General features: G+C 49.3%; 1 protein-coding gene across 1 annotated transcript in view; it reads right to left on the bottom strand.

Annotated features, from left to right (window-relative positions):
* DGAT1 (diacylglycerol O-acyltransferase 1) overlaps window positions 1–16,980 on the bottom strand; it is a 36,395-nt gene that overhangs the window by 1,664 nt on the left and 17,751 nt on the right. Inside the window, exons 5-17 of the mRNA XM_058174797.1 lie at window positions 14,350–14,390; window positions 12,599–12,684; window positions 12,281–12,333; window positions 10,855–10,960; window positions 8,767–8,886; window positions 8,533–8,607; window positions 6,554–6,657; window positions 5,709–5,747; window positions 4,992–5,033; window positions 3,754–3,798; window positions 3,087–3,199; window positions 1,313–1,378; window positions 141–228 (exon numbers count right to left, since the gene is read on the bottom strand). Coding sequence (XP_058030780.1) covers window positions 141–228; window positions 1,313–1,378; window positions 3,087–3,199; window positions 3,754–3,798; window positions 4,992–5,033; window positions 5,709–5,747; window positions 6,554–6,657; window positions 8,533–8,607; window positions 8,767–8,886; window positions 10,855–10,960; window positions 12,281–12,333; window positions 12,599–12,684; window positions 14,350–14,390 — 978 coding nt within the window. The remainder of the gene's footprint in view (window positions 1–140; window positions 229–1,312; window positions 1,379–3,086; window positions 3,200–3,753; window positions 3,799–4,991; window positions 5,034–5,708; window positions 5,748–6,553; window positions 6,658–8,532; window positions 8,608–8,766; window positions 8,887–10,854; window positions 10,961–12,280; window positions 12,334–12,598; window positions 12,685–14,349; window positions 14,391–16,980) is intronic.

The following is a 16,980-nucleotide window of genomic DNA, read 5'->3' as shown; positions in this document are numbered from 1 at the left end:
CATGACCCAAACTAGGGAACTTCACTAGCGCTGATCACTAACGCTGGTGAGGTTACTTAGTTTGGGTCATGAAACATCTCTCAGTTCTGAGTTCTTATTTCGGATTGTGTCTATGCAAGTTAGAAGAGAGAAGTACTAACCTCATGGAAGAAAGCAGAAGCCAGGAAGACGGCCACCTGACCTGTCCACTTCCCAGCTCCCCTCTTTATCATGGGCTTGTAGAAATGCCTGGAAAATGCACAGGGGCAAAAGAGAGACCACCCTTAGAGGAGTCTGGCCCCCAAAAGGGAGAGCGAGAGGAGCCGGCTGTGTGACAGAGTCCCTCCCGTTGTGACCTCAAAGGCATCTGGGCGGTACGCGGACTCGGGTGTCACCCGGGCATCCTTGCCTGCTTGGACTTAGGAAGAGTCAGCGGGGCAGGTACCCTAGAGAGCAGGGGTCTCCAACCTTTAAGCCTGGCATCCACCGGGCTTAAAGATGCCAAGGTTGGAGACCCCTGCCCGAGGATGGGGTCTTCCAGACGGCCTGGCAGCCCTGGCTCAAGCAGGCGCAGAGGGCAGAGGAAGGAGCTCCAGGAATGTGGGAGCTTCTGCCCCAAGGAGGCGGCCAACCTCTGGTGTGGGGAATGGAACAGGGCTAGGGAAAGGCAGTTCAGTCATGGCAGCTGGGCCCAGGCCTCCTTCCATCCAGAAAGGGTGAAATTTCTCTTCCCGATGCTAACGGGATCCTTCTGGCTTCCGGATGGCCAGGCTCGGTAGACCCTCCAGCGGGACCCTATCCTCGAATAAAAAGGGCAGGAGGGAGGGAGGGAGGGAGGCTGCCTCAAAGCAAGGGGGTGGACCCGGCCTCAGAAGCAGGAAGGCCCACCATTCCTAGGGTTGAAGGAGGGCTCTTCTTCCCCACCCCACACTATGCATCTTTTAGGTAGTCCTTGGTGTACAAGCACGATGGAGCCCAACATTTCCGTTGCTAAGCAAGATGTTTGTTAAGTGAGTTTTGCCCCATTTCATGACTTTTCTTTCCCACAGTCATTAAGTGAAGCACTCCAGTTAGGAACAAGGTTGTTAAGGGAATCCGGGTTCCCCATTGATTTCAGAAGCTGGTCAGAAGGTCGCAAAAGGGGATCACGTGACCCCGGGATGCTGCGACCGTCATAAATATGAACCAGTTGCCAAACTTCCAAATTTGGATCATGTGACCACGGGGTTGCTGCAACGGTCGCAACTGTGAAAACCTGGTTATAGCGTTAACTTCGAACAGTCACTAAACCAGCGGTCACAAGTCAAGGACTGCCTGTGCTGACGTGTCCTACCTGAGGCACCACTTGTGGACTGGGATGTTCCAGTTCTGCCAGAAATACGTCACCGACTCCGCGTTCCTGCGAAAGAGCAGCGGGATCAGAAGGGGCGTGGGGTGAAAGGCCGGTCTAGGGAAAAACATGTGCGTCTCTATGCTCATAAGCCTTTTCCCCCTCTCCTTTGGGCAGGCACCGGTTCCCTTCCAACAGAATGGAATTGGAATTGCAGTAGCAATAGCAATAGCATAGCATAGAATTCTTTATTGGCCAAGTGTGATTGGACACACAAGGAATTTGTCTTGGTGCAGATGCTCTCAGTGTACATAAAAGACAACAGAATAGAATAGAATGGAATGGAATGGAATGGAATGGAATGGAATGGAATGGAATGGAATAGAATAGAATAGAATAGAATAGAATAGAATAGAATAGAATAGAATAGAATAGAATAGAATAGAATTTTTATTGGCCAAGTGTGATTGGACACACAAGGAATTTGTCTTGGTGCATAAGCTCTCAGTGTACATAAAAGAAAAGATACGTTCATCAAGGATCATAGGGTACAACACAGAATAGAATAGAATAGAATAGAATAGAATAGAATAGAATAGAATAGAATAGAATAGAATAGAATTCTTTATTGGCCAAGTGTGACTGGACACACAAGGAATTTGTCTTGGTGCAGACGCTCTCAGTGTACATAAAAGAAAAGATACCTTCATCAAGAATAAGATCCCTCCTCCCTTTTGGTGGTCTCCCATGATCTGGAGCCCTCGCTATCCAAGGCAAAGCTGATCTACACAGCTCTTGCGTGCAAGTGAGTGGGAGGTGGTCGGTGGGAGAATAGTTGAAGCTACCACCAGAAAGCAAGACAAGAAGGCAGGACAAGAAGCAATGGATGGAAACTAACCAAAGAGAAAAGCAATACGGAATTAAGGAGAAATTTCCTGACAGTGAGGACAATTAGCCAGTGGAACAGCTTGTCTCCAGAAGTTGTGAGTGTTTCATTACTGGAGGTTTTTAAGAAGAGACTGGACAGCCACTTGTCCAGAAATGGTCTAGGGTCTCTTGCTTGAGCGGGTGGCTGGACTAGAAGACCTCCAAGGTCCCTTCCAGCTGTATTCTGATTGATTGATTGACTGATTGATTGAGACAAAAACATGTGAAGAATGGTTGCAGGAATTGGGTATGGCCAGTCTAGAGAAAAGACTAGGGGGGACATGATAGCAGTCTTCCAATATTTGAGGGGCTGACCCAAAGATGAGGGGGGTCACCTTATTTTCCAAAGCACCTGAAGGCAGGACAAAAAACGACGGATGGAAACTAATCAAGGAGAGAAGCAACCTGGAATTAAGGAGAAATTTCCTGCCAGTGAGGGCAATTAACCAGTGGAACAACTTGCATCCAGAAGTTGTGGGTGCTCCATCACTGGAGATCTTCATGAAGAGATTGGACAGCCATTGGTCTGAAATAGTACAGGATCTACTGCTTGAGCAGGGGGTTGGACTGGAAGACCTCCAAGTCCCTTCAAACTCTGTTCTGATTGACAGTCTTAAACATTTGCTTTGTCCTATATACTGTAGCCAATTTAGGGGATGTGGGGGACCCCTTCCCCTTGCTTATCCAAAGGAATTTGCTTGCAATGTTCGCTAAAGGCTCGGAGACTGCCGTAATTCCAGGGGATCCAATGTCATTCTGATCAGTTTGGACCATGTGCCAAAATGTAGGAAACCCTCCAAGTGGCCCATTCACTAGATTCCACGCACAAACATACCACCCGCCAACTCACCACCAATCCCGGTAAAACTCTCGGTCGCCAAACTGCAAGATCTCGGCTATAAAGTTCAGGCTGGAGTGGAAGAACCAGTAGAAGAAGATGAGCCAGATCAAGTGATTGGGAACCTGCAGAGACGCAAGACAAAGAAGGCCCATGGGTGCCCTTGGGTTCCTCTGGAGCAGGGGTCTCCAGACATAGCCACCTGAAGACTTGTGGACTTCAGCTCCCAGAATTCCTCAGCCAGCGCATGCTGAAGTTCACAAGTCTTCAAGTGACCAAGTTTGGAGACCCTTGCGAGACCTTCCTCTTTGGAACCAGGAAGTCGCTTCTGGGAGCAACTTCCTGATCAGACTAGAAGTGGAGAAGCAGGAGAGCAACTGCCACCCATCTTTACGGAAGGGTTTCTATTGAGCTTCCCTAGTGCCAATCTAGACGGGCCTTGGGCTCTGACTCAGGATGGAGCCTTGTTTAAGTATGTCCTGAACGACACATTCCAGGGACAGTCACAATCCTGCTGGTGGGCCCAGAACTAGAGCTACCAACTTAACTTAAAGAAGAGACCGTGTTTGTGTCCCCAACACTGAAGACCAGCCCCACATCCCAGCTGAGCCTCATCTCCTGCCTTCCAAATCGAGACTACAGCTCCCAGGATTCCCAGCCAGCCATTTGTGGTACTTACAGCTAGTTTCAGGAGACGCTCGATGATCCTGGAGTAGTCCATGTCCTGCAAACCAAGATTGGCTTCAGTCTTCTCCTTACCCAAGGCAGCTGTGCCCCCCTCCCATCTCTCCCAACCACTCAGGCTTATCCCCAATATATCTTCCGGTTAGGTTGAGGAATATTGAGTCCCCCAAACTTCTCAAGTTTTCAGGCATGTGAACTTCAACATCCATAATTTCCTAGCCAGCAAGGCAATGGCTGAAGTTGCCAGGTGGTTGAAGTCTACAGGCCTGGAATTTGCCTCCAGAAGTTGTGGGTACTCCAACACTGGAGGTTTTTAAGAAGAGACCGCCGTTAGTCTGGAATGGTTGAGGGTCCCTGCTTGAGCAGAGGGTTGGACTGGAAGACCTCCAAGCTCCCTTCCAACTCTGATATTCTGTTAAAACTGACAGTTGAGCTCAGTGTACTTAAGACAGCGCACACGGTTAGAGAAAAGACAAAAATTGGGGTCAATATACTTTCCTTCACCACCTGCTGAGAAGTTGGCCTCCCACTCCCACTGCAGAAGGAGACCGATGTGAGGTCCAACCATAGAGGGCTCCTCCAGGTGGGAGAAAGCAGGGCTATTTTCATCACAAGCAATTAGGAGGAAGGGTCTTCGCAATGAGGTATCCTAAAAGAGGCGTCTTCCACAGATACGCCCTCCCCTAAAAGCCTCTGAGGGGTCCTTGGTGCTCTCTGAGGTTGTTTTTATGCAGGTGTTTCATTACCCAAACCAGGGCTAGAAAGCTCCTGTTCTAGTGGCTTGCCCTGTTCGTAGGGGTGGGGGTGGCCTTGGAGGGTCTTTGGTTGGGCCGTTAACCGTAGGCTTGTTTGGCGATTTCTTGAATCGGGTATTGTTTACATCTTGACCAATGGGTGTTGACTGTGGGTGGGGAGCTGTTTTGTGGTCTTTTTGTTCTCTTTAGGCTTCTTGATCTCTGGTGCTCTCTGATCTTGGCTGTTTTCTGGCAGACCTTTCATGACCCAACTAGGGAACATCATCTGTGCTAGAAGGGAGTGAGATTTGCAACTTCTAGCACAGATGATGTTCCCTAGTTTGGGCATTGAAACTTCTGCAAGAAAACCACCAAGTTCAGAGAGCGCCAAGAAACCCTCCTTTCAACCCTGAGCTACAAATGTTCCCCTTTATCTACACATCTAGTCTCCTGGTGTTCCAAGGACCTTCAGGGTGGGAAGAAGAAAAGCAGATCTTACCCGGAAGGGCTTCATGGAGTTCTGGATTGTGGGCACCATCCACTGGAAGAGGAACACCAGAAACAGGCTCAGTTATGGGTCATATTGCCAGACCCAAAGAAGGGCTCCCTGGCCCTGGGACTCTGACAAGCTCCTGGGCAGAAGAATAAGGGGCTGGGAGGGGCATCTTCACATGGGCAGGAATTCCAGCCGTTTGAGATCTTTGCCCATCCGATCCAAGAGCTGTAAGGCCGTTCTAGGACAGCCTTGACCAGAAGGGGCCTTTCTGGTCCACTCAGAGGGAGCCCGGCTGGGGAAGGGGCTCCTGAGCTTGGGACAGTCCTGCACTCCCAGCCTTCAAGAGTGCAAGCCTGAGGAAGCCTCAGGGGTCTTGGGCTCACTGAAGCCCACCCTGGAGTCACTGCCTCCCCTGAAGGTTGGGAAGACTCCTCCATGGTCAGGATCAGAGACCTTACTGGTCTTCTCCTTCATTCAGAAGCACCAGCGACTCCATGCGGGGCTAAGAGCTGGACCTTGTCCTCAGCCCATAGCAACCATCTGCAGGAAGGGGGCAATCCTGCAGCCTCCCAGGGCCGCCCTCTCCCCTCCCAGCTCACCAGAAATCTCCTGCTTCAGGAAGAGCCGGTTGTCCCCATGAGAGGTAAGAGGCGAACCCGCCACGGGGCTCATCCTTGGAGTCATGGGGAAAGAGGGAAGGCCCAGAACCACCCCACTTACCTGCTGAATCAGCCCCACCAGCAGCTGCAGAAAGAAGAGCTGGAGGAGGAGGAAAGCCAGGGTGAGTGCAACCAGACAAGCAAGCCCTGGTCCAGCCCAACCACTCCTTGTCCCTCTGAAGATCCAGCCTGCAGGTTCCTCAGCACCGGGCCATTTCCACAGAAACCGTGGCCTAGAACTCACGGAAGCTGCCCTCCGTGGACTCAGCAGGGCCACAAGGGGCCGGAGCCTCCAATGTGACCTGCTCTGGCTGCAGAAATCCCCTCCAGCCACGGGGGTCAGCCTAGGTGACCGAGGTACCTCTAGTGACCAACGCAGCCAGCACAGCTCACTTCTAAACTGAGCTGCCTGCGGAGAAGGTGACAGGTGGCCTCCCACCAACCTATCAGTACACGCAGTCCTCAACATACGACCACAATTGAGCCCAAAATTTCCATTGCTAAGCGGAAGTGAGCTTCGCTCCATTTTACGAGCTTCCTTGCCACAGTTGTTAAGGCAATCATGCCGTTAAGTTAGTAAGTGAATCTGGGCTCCCCACTGACTTTGCTCATCACAAAAGTCGCAAAAGTGGATCAAATTAACCCTGATGGGACACTTTGACGGCCATAAATATGAGTCAGTTTCTAAGCGTCTGAATTTTGATCCTGTGATGTCGGGGATGCCGCAATGATCGTTAAGTGTGGAAAAAGTCACTTTTTCAGTGCCGTTGTAACTTGGAACGGCCACTAAACGAACTGCTGTAAATCAAAGACTTAGCTGTACTCAGGCAGGCCTCCCCCTTCTAAGCCCCCCCGCCCCCCACCCAGGGGGGTTGCAGAGAGGACCCTTCCCGGAAAGAGGCTCACCATCTCAAAGAGCCTCCGCAGAAGGAAGCGCTTCCGGATCCGTGGGGAACGAGGGAAGTTCAGCTCGTAGCACAGAGTCGGGGCCAGCAGGAAGTAGTAGAGGTCTGCAAGGGGGAGAGGGGGGGGCAGAAACTCACTGGGAGGTGAAAGCGAAGGCCATCTCCCACGGAGGGGAGGAGGGGGAGGGCACGGGCCAGGTCGGCATCCAGACTGGGTGGCATGGTCCCTGTCCTGCTAGCCTCCCTTTGCATCCTGCCAGCCTGACATTTTGCAAGGTGGGGATGGGGGGGGGGAGAATAGAATGGAATGGGGGAGGGGTGTCTGGGATCCAAGCAGTGCTGGCCCAACGAGGCGGGGTGCCCTGATCCGGCCCAAGGCCACCTAAAAGAATGCAGAGAATGGGCGGGCACAGAGGGTCTGTTACCAAAAAAATCTGAAACTTCTTAATTGGTCAAAGGTGGACAAGAGGGGAAAAGTCCTGGAGAGAAAGGAAAGTTAAGCATATGGTTTATAAACCACAAAAATGCCAGGTCTGGCTTCACTACTTCTGTAACCACTTTTGCTTCAGGAAAGCATTATTTTCTAAAACCCCTGAAGGCAGGAGAAGCAGCAACGGATGGAAAATAACCAAGGAGAAAAGGAACCTGGAATTAAGGAGGAATTTCCTGCATGTCAGAACAATTAACTGGTGGAACGGCTTGCCACCAGAAATTGCGGGTGTTTCATCACTGGAGGTTTTTAAGAAGAGACTGGAAAGCTACTTATCCAGAAATGGTATAGGTGGGGTCTCCTGCTTGATTAAGGGGTTTGACTACAAGGGTCCCCAACCTTTCAGACCTCTGGGACCACTAGATTCATAATTTTAAATCCCACAGACCACCAATATGATCTGCCTAATGACCGGCTGGGTGAGCGTGGCTAGGTGGTCATGTGACTGGATGGGCATTGGCCAATTCGATGTCACTCACGTTGAGGGGTGCCTCACTGGCTCTACTCGCCCCTCCCCTCCCAGCCACTCCTCTCTTGCTCCTTAGGGCCCCAACAGGAAGCAGTTGTTGGAGCTAAGCAGCCACCATGAGAAAGACTTGGCAAAGCAGCTCAGTTCAAATTGGATCTCACCGAGGAGGAGGATCGGTAGAAGCACCTCACTGAGGACTAGGAGCATAGGCTTTCCAAGCAGAGGGAAGACCTGCGGGAGTGCAAGGCCAGATACCGGCACCTGGAGGCTCCAGCTGGGCTGAGATGGTCAGCCAGTTCCAGGCCATGATGAAGTCCCACTGGAACAAGGCCCTCCGGCTCTTTGCCACCAGCGGCACTTCTCCCCAACCTTTGCCCAAAGCCCCCCACCAGGTGGCTGAAGCAGACCCCAAGTCCCAATTTCTGTCCCCCTCTGACCCACACAAAAAGACCCCAAAGGGGGAGACTCTCTGCAGCAACACAAACGCTCATTGCACGTATCCGTCCCAGGGGCCGTAGTTTAAGGACCCCTGATTTAGTGCAATGTAAAAAATGCAAGTGATTTTTCTGCAGACCAAAATTTTCTTGTGGACCACCAGTGGTCCATGGACCACCAGTTGGCGACCACTGGACTAGAAGACCTCCACGGTCCCTTTGTTATTCTGTTATTCTATAAGCCAGGTCCATTAATCCGTGAAATCCCTTGCCAGCAGAAGTTGTGGGTGCACTATCACTGGAGGTTTTTAAGAAAAGACTGGACAGTCACCTATCTGAAATGGCCTTAGGGTCTCCTGCTTGAGCAGGGGTTGGACTAGAAGACCTCCAAGGTCCCATCCAGCTCTATTCCGATTGATTGAAAGTATACGCTTGGTTAAAAGAATGAAGCAGGGGGGTCTTTCTTTACTTAACTTGAGTGGGATGGTGGATGACCCTGGGAGGACAAAACACCCCCCACAACGGCCCACAAGCAGAGAATTCCGCTCACTTCCTGCCCCTCCCACGAGACCCCCTGGTCTCCTCACCTCTGTAAGTCAGGTTGTCTGGATAGGTCACCTCTGGTGGAATCGCATTCCCGTTGGCCTTTGCTGGCCCCGAAGCTGGAACAGAAAGAGATGGTTGTCACAACCGTGGACCACCTGATCCAGTTAGAGACCCCTCGCTATGCCACCGGCTCTGAGGGAAGTGCAGGGAGTCACAAGCAAGCTCTTCCTCCACCTGTACATCATCGCAACCAGGGGAGGTCCCTCTACGCTCACCTGTGTGTCCTCGGGCGGCTTTCTCAGACCTCTTCTCCCGACACCACTTGTTGAGGTCCCTGAAGGAGAAGAGCTTGAGGAAGAGGACGGTGTGGACCGAGAGGGCAAAGGTGGCTCCAACTGTGGAAGAAGAAGATGGGAAAGAGAGAGAGGGTGAGGGGCTTCCCTGATCACCTTGTCTCTGAGGTGGTGAAGAATCCAAGGCTCTAGGCAATCCCTAGACATGCGATAGAGAATATAAATATAGAAGAAAAACAAGAGAGGATTGCTTATAAAGAGCTTCTTTTTCTAGAAAAGGGTAAATTACAATTGAAATCTTTGAACATATTGAAACAAGAAGGGAAAAATTATACATGGTTTCAGTATGGACAATTGCAATCTAGATGGAGTATAGACCAGAAAATTGGTATTGTGCTAATTGAGGAAAATTTGGTAAAACAATTTAGAGATCAAGGTCAAATGCATATTAAGAGGTTATACAATGTATTGATAGAAATAGATTCAGAAACGGAATTAGTTAAGCATTGTATGATAAAATGGGCACAAAATATACAACAACCTATAATGATGGAAACATGGGAGAAAATTTGGGTTAGGAATGTTAAATTTACTCAAGCACAAAATTTAAGAGAAAATTTTTACAAAATGTTTTATAGATGGCATTTAGATCCTAAAAAACTGGCATATATGTATCCAAATATGCAACCTAAATGTTGGAGATGTGATTGTGATGATGCTACTTATTATCATATATGGTGGACTTGTAAAAAAATCAAACCGTTTTGGATTAAAATATGGTGGATTATGTAGAATATCTTGAAAAAGAAGATAAAGTTTACTCAACTGTTTTTATTAGGTATAATTATGGATTGTACAGTAACAGAGACTAAATTAATATTGAACTTAATATCAGCAGCGAGACTTTTGGTGGCGCAACATTGGAAGAAAGAAGAATTGCCTACAATTGAAGAATGGACACTCAAAGTTTCAAATTTAGCAGAAATGGCAAAAATTTCTGCGTACCTGAAAGATTATTCACAAGAACGATATTTAGTAGAATGGAGAAAATGGATTGATTATATTCAAAATAAGTATCAGACTAAAAAGTATCAAATAGCTTATGAGTGATTGTAGGAAATGTAATGTATTTGTGTATTTGTTTAAAAGGGAAAGGGGAGTTAAGGGAGCAAAGGGAGAGAAGAGATCATGGGTTATGGTTTTTGTAGTATTCTAGTGTATATTTGTTAGATGTTACACCCTGTATTTTGCTCTGGGAAGTCTCCGGGGTGGGGGAGGCTGGAGCCCTCTGTCAGAGGCAGGGGTTGGGGGGGAAGTAGCGGGGTGGGGCGTAATAGGTTTAAAACGGTGGTGGGAGCACAAAGTGGCTAGAACTGACCATATTTCACTGAAACTGCCCTGGGTGATTGTTGGAGCGAGCCGGAAGGTAAAACATTACAACCACCTCCACCTTGTTGTCTGGTGTTTCCTTTCCCATCCTGATCCAGAACCTGACACATATGATGAATGGTTACAGGAACCGGGCCTGGCTAGTCTAGTGAAGAGAAGGACCAGGGGAGACAGGAGAGCATCTTCCAATATTGGAGGGGCTGCCACAAAGAAGAGAGGGGATCAACCTCTTCTCCAAAGAACCAGAAGGCAGGACAATAAGCAACAGATGGAAAGCAACCAAGGACAGAAGCAACCCGGAACTAAGAAGTGAGAACAATTAATCAGTGGAACTGCTTGCTACCAGAAGTTGTGGGTGCTCCATCACTGGAGGCTTTTCCAGAAGAGATTGGACAACCATTTGTCTGGAATGATCTAGGCCATCTCCTGCTTCAGCAGGGGTTGGAATAGATGACCTCCAAGGTCCCTTCCAACTCTGTTATGCTGTTAAGTCTGACCGTGCTGGCAGGAAACTAGGAAAGATGCAGCCCCATCCATGAACAGCTGATGGGACCAGGACAGGCTGTGTTCAGGCAAGGCAGTCCAAGCACCATGTTGCCCCAAGAGCCCGCCATACACACATCCAGCCATTTGCACGAGACTGCCTGCCTTGCAAGACTCCCATCGCAGGAGAACACCCACCTGGAGTAATGGAGGTGACTGCCAGCACCACCAGGGCAGGGAAGCACAACACCATCAAGAGGTTGAATGTGTGCAGGATGGTCCCGCTACGCTCCGATAAGGAGCCCTGAAGCACAAAGAAAAGGGGTTTAATGAGCCCCCCCCCCAAAAAAAGGCTTTGAGTGCAGCCCAGAAAAGGTGACTCTCTGTCAACGCCTTAGTTGATATCCTGCCCAATCAGGACTTCCTGGAGGGCAACTGCCTGTCAGTTCTGGAAAAGTGGCATCAGGGATGTCCAATCGTGGTAATAGTAACACTTGTGGACTTCAACTCATGCTGGCATGCTGGCTGTGGAATTCTGGGAATTGAAGTCCATAGGTCTTAAAAGTTGCCAAGGCTGGGTATCCCCTGCCCTACATCATCATTATCATCATCTTTTAACGACCCCATAATCCCTTGCAGGGTGGAGTCAGGGCAACTGAATGGAACCAGCAGAGCGTTCTACTGGCCGGATGTCCTTCCTGTTGCCAATGCGGAGTTTTGTTCAGCAGATATATTCTCACTGTGCCCAGAGAGAGAAAAGTATCTGCCTCTACCTAGGATCAAACTCACAGCCTCCTGATTGTGAGGCGAGAGCTCCACCTCCAGGCCATCGCACCACTCCCATCCCCTGCCCTACATCCAGGTCACCCTAAAAGAAAACCAGAGACAACATCCACTCATTGTCCTTGGGCTAAAGACAAGACAGCTGCCACAAGAACCCTGGTTTTGTTCTCAAGGGCCACGAATGGCAAAGGGTACAGGTGTAGCCCTCCACTTACAACCACACTCCAGCCCAAAATTTGTTGCTAAGAGAGTCAGCTGTTAAGTGAGTTTTGCCTGATTTTATGAACTTTTTCATAGTTGTTAAGTGAATCACAGCAGTTGTTACATTAGTCAAACTGTTGTTAAGTGAATCCAGTTTCCCCATTGACTTGGCTTGTCAGAAGGTCGCAAAAGGGGCTCATGTGACCCCGGGACACTGCAACCGTCATAAATATGAATCAGTTGTCAAGCATTTGAATTTTGTTAATGTGACCATGGGGAGGCTGCAATGGTCATTAAGTGTGAAAATGGGTCGATACTTTTTTCTGTGCCGTTGTAACTTTGAACGGTCACTAAACAAACTAGTAAGTCAAGGAGCACCTATACTTAGGCAATCGAATGTCAAATTTCCAGGAGAAAACTTGATCCTGTGTCTGAGAGTCTCTAATTGCTTTATTTAAGAAAATTTATAGGGCTGCCCAGGTCAGTTTCTCTGGGCGGCTTACAAAGGTAAAAGCCTAGCATCAAACATTGAAAACCAATCACTGCTGGGTCCCTGGGACCAAGTAATTGATCTGCAAATAAATAAAGTAAAATGAATAAAAGACGAAGGACGGCACCCCAACCCATCATCCCCGCTCACCGCTGCAAGCTTCTTCTCCACGTGGAGGGACACCAGGGCGAAACCGTTGGCCGCTGAGAAGGAAAGCAGACGGAAGCTGGGCTCGGTCACAGACAAGCCAGCCCTGAATCTGGGCCCACCTGCTCCCCCAAAGGCCTAAACCTCTGGGGGGGACCCCTTTCTGCTGGAAGACACCCTCGGCCCTCTCCAGGTCATGCCAGAGTGTCCCGAACTAGATCCACCCCCCAGCAACGTTTCAGGGGTTCAAGTAAGAACCCACCTACCACCCCCACCCCCACCCCCGAAGGGCAGAAAAGCGGGGAGGCCAAGCTGACTCACCAATAATCAGGCATGGAGCTGGCCAGCTGTAGGGATCCTTCAGAAACAAGGAGATGACCTGGATGGGGTCCACCAGAATGCCGTACCTGAAAAATAAGAGAATCTTCTTGGGTGCAGGCCCACGGGGGTGGGGTGGGGGGTGGGGGGTGGGAGGAGCTGCTGTTGTGAGATGTGGCAGCCGGTCAAGCATCCTTCTTGCAAAGTGTTATCTATTTGCAGCCCAAAGCCCAGCCGTGCAGTTTGAGGGGCCCTGATGCTCTCTAAGCTTCCTTGTTTTCTTGCAGACATTTCATGACCCAGCTAGATAACATCATCAGCGCTAGTCCTCTGTAGTTTGAACTCTGTCCTCCCCGCCCCCAAATCTGTCTGAGGATTCCAAGGTTATTAACCAAGGGGAAGGGAGTGGCCTGGGTAGAGAAAGATCTCAAGTTTAAAGAAGGGGGTGGGAGGCACTTAGTATCTTCAGAGTGGGCGAAATGGTTTAATCCAGGCTTTGCCTCATGTATGAGGCGGCCTGCACCACCATCTCCCTCTTATGACAGGGACCTTTGACCCCTGCAGGGGAAGGGAGCAGCCAGCCTTCCAAGTTGCAGAAAAGTTGCGGAAAGATATTTGATGTGCATGTGGCACCGGCCTGGAGTGGCCTGGGCAGTCTTATGAGGTTACCAGAGGTCACCGTGGAGGGGCTGAAGATCAGCCTCTAAGCCAGAGGTGTCCACCTTGGCCATTTGAAGACTGGTGGACTTCAACTCTCAGAATTCCCCAGCCAGCTGCAGTCTCAATTTGGAAGGCAAGAGATGAGGCTTAGCTGGGAAGGGACGGAGGGCATGCAGAGCAATGTGGAGCCACAGGGTGGCAGCAACCCCCTTGCCCATCTGCTAGAAAGAGAAAATTGCCAGGCAGCTTCCCAGCCTGGTACCCTGACTGGCATTCGGGGAGGACACCCCCTTTCCTAGTCCATTCAGTCGCAGTTTTGTTCCGCAGAGTATCAACCTCGTGAACTCTCAAGTTTCCTCTTTCCGTGATGTATTCAAAATGGACAGTGATTAGTAAATATAGACATGGACATATACGTATGGGTGGATACGTATGTATGTATATAACAGGTGTGTACCTGTGTTATGTATATATACATATGGGTAGATATATACTTTCTTTTGAAAACGGGCAACAGAATTTCATTTTTAAGATGTGCCTATGTGCTCACAGTAAAAAAATGACAAGGTTATCTTCTCTCATCTTTAATGCAATAGCTTCACTACTATCTACAGTGGTTAAATGTCCATGGAGATTCTCCATCATCCAAATTACGGTTGCCCCAAAGGAGCTTTTTCCAAAAGGCACCTGGACTTTCTTGGGTTTTTCCTTCTGAAAATGTTTCCCTTCCCATCCAAGAAGCATCTTCAGTTCTGACTAACTGGTAGGGAAGGGAAGGATTTACGTTCCTGCAGTTTATCAGTCTCTAAAAGCACCCTTGGTACAGTGGCTACAGAGATCCAGCCAGGCCCCACCCACCCAGCTAAAGCTCAGGGCAAGCAAGGCTATAAAAGGGAGACTCTGATGGGTTCTGTGCCATGCCTAATCTGACTTGGCACCCAAGGGCAATCCCTGTTGCCCTCCGTCACCTCAATGGGGACCTTGAGTGAGTCCGTCCCTCCTGGGGAAGAGGCCGGGGAGCAGGGCAGGGGTGGGGTGGGGTGGAGGGGCTCTCCTGGCAAGGCTCCAGGGCAGGAAGAAAGCCTGGCACTTACTTGATGAGGTTCTCCAGGAAGAGGCGGGCGTTGCTGAGGACCTGCAGGGAAAGAAGACCGTCAGGGCAGGAAGGGGGGAAGGGCTGGCTCAACTAGGGGCTCAGGAGGATCATGCAGCTGAAGAACCAAGGTCCCATTTAACCCCAGGAAGAGGCCTGGCCTGAGCCGGACAAGCCAGCACTGGACAGGCTTCATACGAAATTTATCAGTGTGGCTAACAACTCTAAAAATGATTTTTTTAAAAAAATAAAAGGATATAATTCTCAAGCACTTGGTCAAAAGTAAGTAGTGGTGAATAAGAATAAAGATATAGTCATTAACTTATGATCACAATTGTGCGGAAATGGACAGACTGACTTTGGAACTTAAAGATAAGAATGAATCAGAGCATTATGAAATCTGGAACCAATTTTATTATCGGCTGGACAGGAGGAGGAATGCTGGGATAAAGGATTATTGATGAGCAAAATGTTTTGATGTTTTTCTGTGAATTTGGATAGATACGATTGAATTAGATATCGATGTAACCTATGTAGATAAAAGAATATATATAATTGAAATGTGATAATTAGTGTAAATTTGTATAAAGATAAGGAAGTGTATTAATTATAAGGTAAAATTTGATGAAAATGTTTAAATCGGAGATGTCATGCTATGTCCACTGTTTTTAATTTGTATTATTAATAAAAAACTTTTTAAAAAAACTTATGACCACAGTTGAGCCTCAAAATTTCCATTGCTTTTTCCCCTTTTTACAACCTTTCTTACCACAGTTGTTAAGTGAACCACCATAGTTGTTAAGTGAATCTGGCTTCCCCACTAACTTTGCTGGCCAGAAGGTCACAAAAAGGGGATCACGTAACAGACACACCTCCAGGACACCACAACTCTCATAAATAGGAGTCAGTTGCTGAGTGTCTGAATTTTGATCATGTGACCACGGTTACTGCAACGGTCATAAATGTGATGAAAGGTCAGAAGTCGCTTTTTTCAGTGCTGTTCTAAGTTGAGCTCTACCTATATTATTAACCTTACAATGAGAACATAACAGAATTCACACACAGCACATAATTATATCCAAAACTTAGATGGGGGATCATGGCAGGGGCATCCTCATAATTGGATGTGCAGTTCAGCTATCCAGGCAATCTCACCTCTGGCCTTACTGTGTGCAGATCTTCTAGGAACCAGAGAACGCACAGTGTGAACCTTGCACAATATGTTCTAATTGTTCGCTTATCAGCACCACAATCGCAACGAGGGGAAACTTTCCAACTCCGCTGATACAGAGCAGAGGCAGTTCTTCCAGGATCACACCTAATTCTGTTCAATTTTTGCCCAGACAAAGCCAGGCAGGTCAAGCCAGGCCAGGGGGTTTAGACCAGCGGGGGTCCAACCTTGACCAACTGAAGACTTACAGACTTTTAAGACTTGTGGGCTTCAACTCCCAGAATTCCCCAGCCTGCTTAGCCGGCTCTCCCCAAATTCAAGACTTGCAGAATCAAAACTTGCAGCATGGGGGGGGGGGGAGAGAAGACACACCTCCCAGGCACTGGAGGGGCCTTGCTGTGCCAGGCGGTCGGTTACAAGGCAGCGGATCCCACCACTTCAGGGCAAAGGTTGCCAAGAGCAAAGGGTAAATGTGCAAAGAACACTTTAGACTCCCTCTCCTCCCCCAGGTTAACTAATCCTGCAGCCGACTGGGAGACAACCTTTGGAGGACTCGCTGGGTCTCTGGAGGGCAGATGGGCCGGCAGTGCCATGCACCGCCACGCCCTGGTTGAAGGTCAAGAAGCCAGCGTGGCAAGGGATTGATTGCTACCTGCAACTGCCACCGCCAGTTAGGAGTGGAGCCTAAAGCCGGAAGACGGGTGATGGCGGAGGTGCCCTGCTTGTGGTTCAGGGACAGAGGGGCACCCCACTTTTTGTTAAGGTCTCGTGACGGAGAAGCCATCCGCCCAGGGATGGACCCTAGCAAGGCAGTCCTCTGCCAGGATGGCCAGCAGTGGGCATTCCCCCAACAGGGACAGCAAGTCCTTCTCTTTAGATGAGGGCTGTCCAACCTTGGCAACTTTCAAGACCTGTTGAAGTCCACAGGTCTTAAAGTTGCAAGGTTGGACACCCCTGGTTTAGATGTATGGACTCCTCAGAAAGCTCTGATCTGCAACAGCCCCGAAGACTGAAGTCCATCTTCTTAGGATGCTGTCAGAAGCATCTCTTTCCTCCGTTCAGAGAACAGAGTTCAAGGGCCTCCCATGGTGCCCTTCAGCTGAACTGGTGGAAGGGTCGACGTCACAAGACGCTGCTTCAAAGTCGTCTCTGGTCCATATGAACAAACCTATGAGGAACGGCTGCAGCAAGTGGGAATGGCTAGTCTAGTGAAAAAGAACTACTAATGGTGACATGAAACCAGAGTTGGAAGGGACTTCTTGCTTAGAAGTCCCTTCCAACTCTGTTATTCCTGTTTTTGTGAGTGGTGCCCTCTGGCCCAGTTGGCTACAACTGGCTATTAGAATATCTCGCTTGGCACAGCTGTGCACCAGCGGGTGCAGCTGGCAATCAGATCCCCCCCCCCATACAGGAGAGGCAGATCTGCAGTGCGGATGGCCCTTGGGAGTGAGCCCAGTGCTG

This window comes from Ahaetulla prasina, chromosome 3 (genome assembly GCF_028640845.1).
Source record: "Ahaetulla prasina isolate Xishuangbanna chromosome 3, ASM2864084v1, whole genome shotgun sequence".
In the NCBI taxonomy this organism is placed as follows: domain Eukaryota; kingdom Metazoa; phylum Chordata; class Lepidosauria; order Squamata; family Colubridae; genus Ahaetulla; species Ahaetulla prasina.
This window is presented reverse-complemented; position numbering and strand designations above follow the sequence as displayed.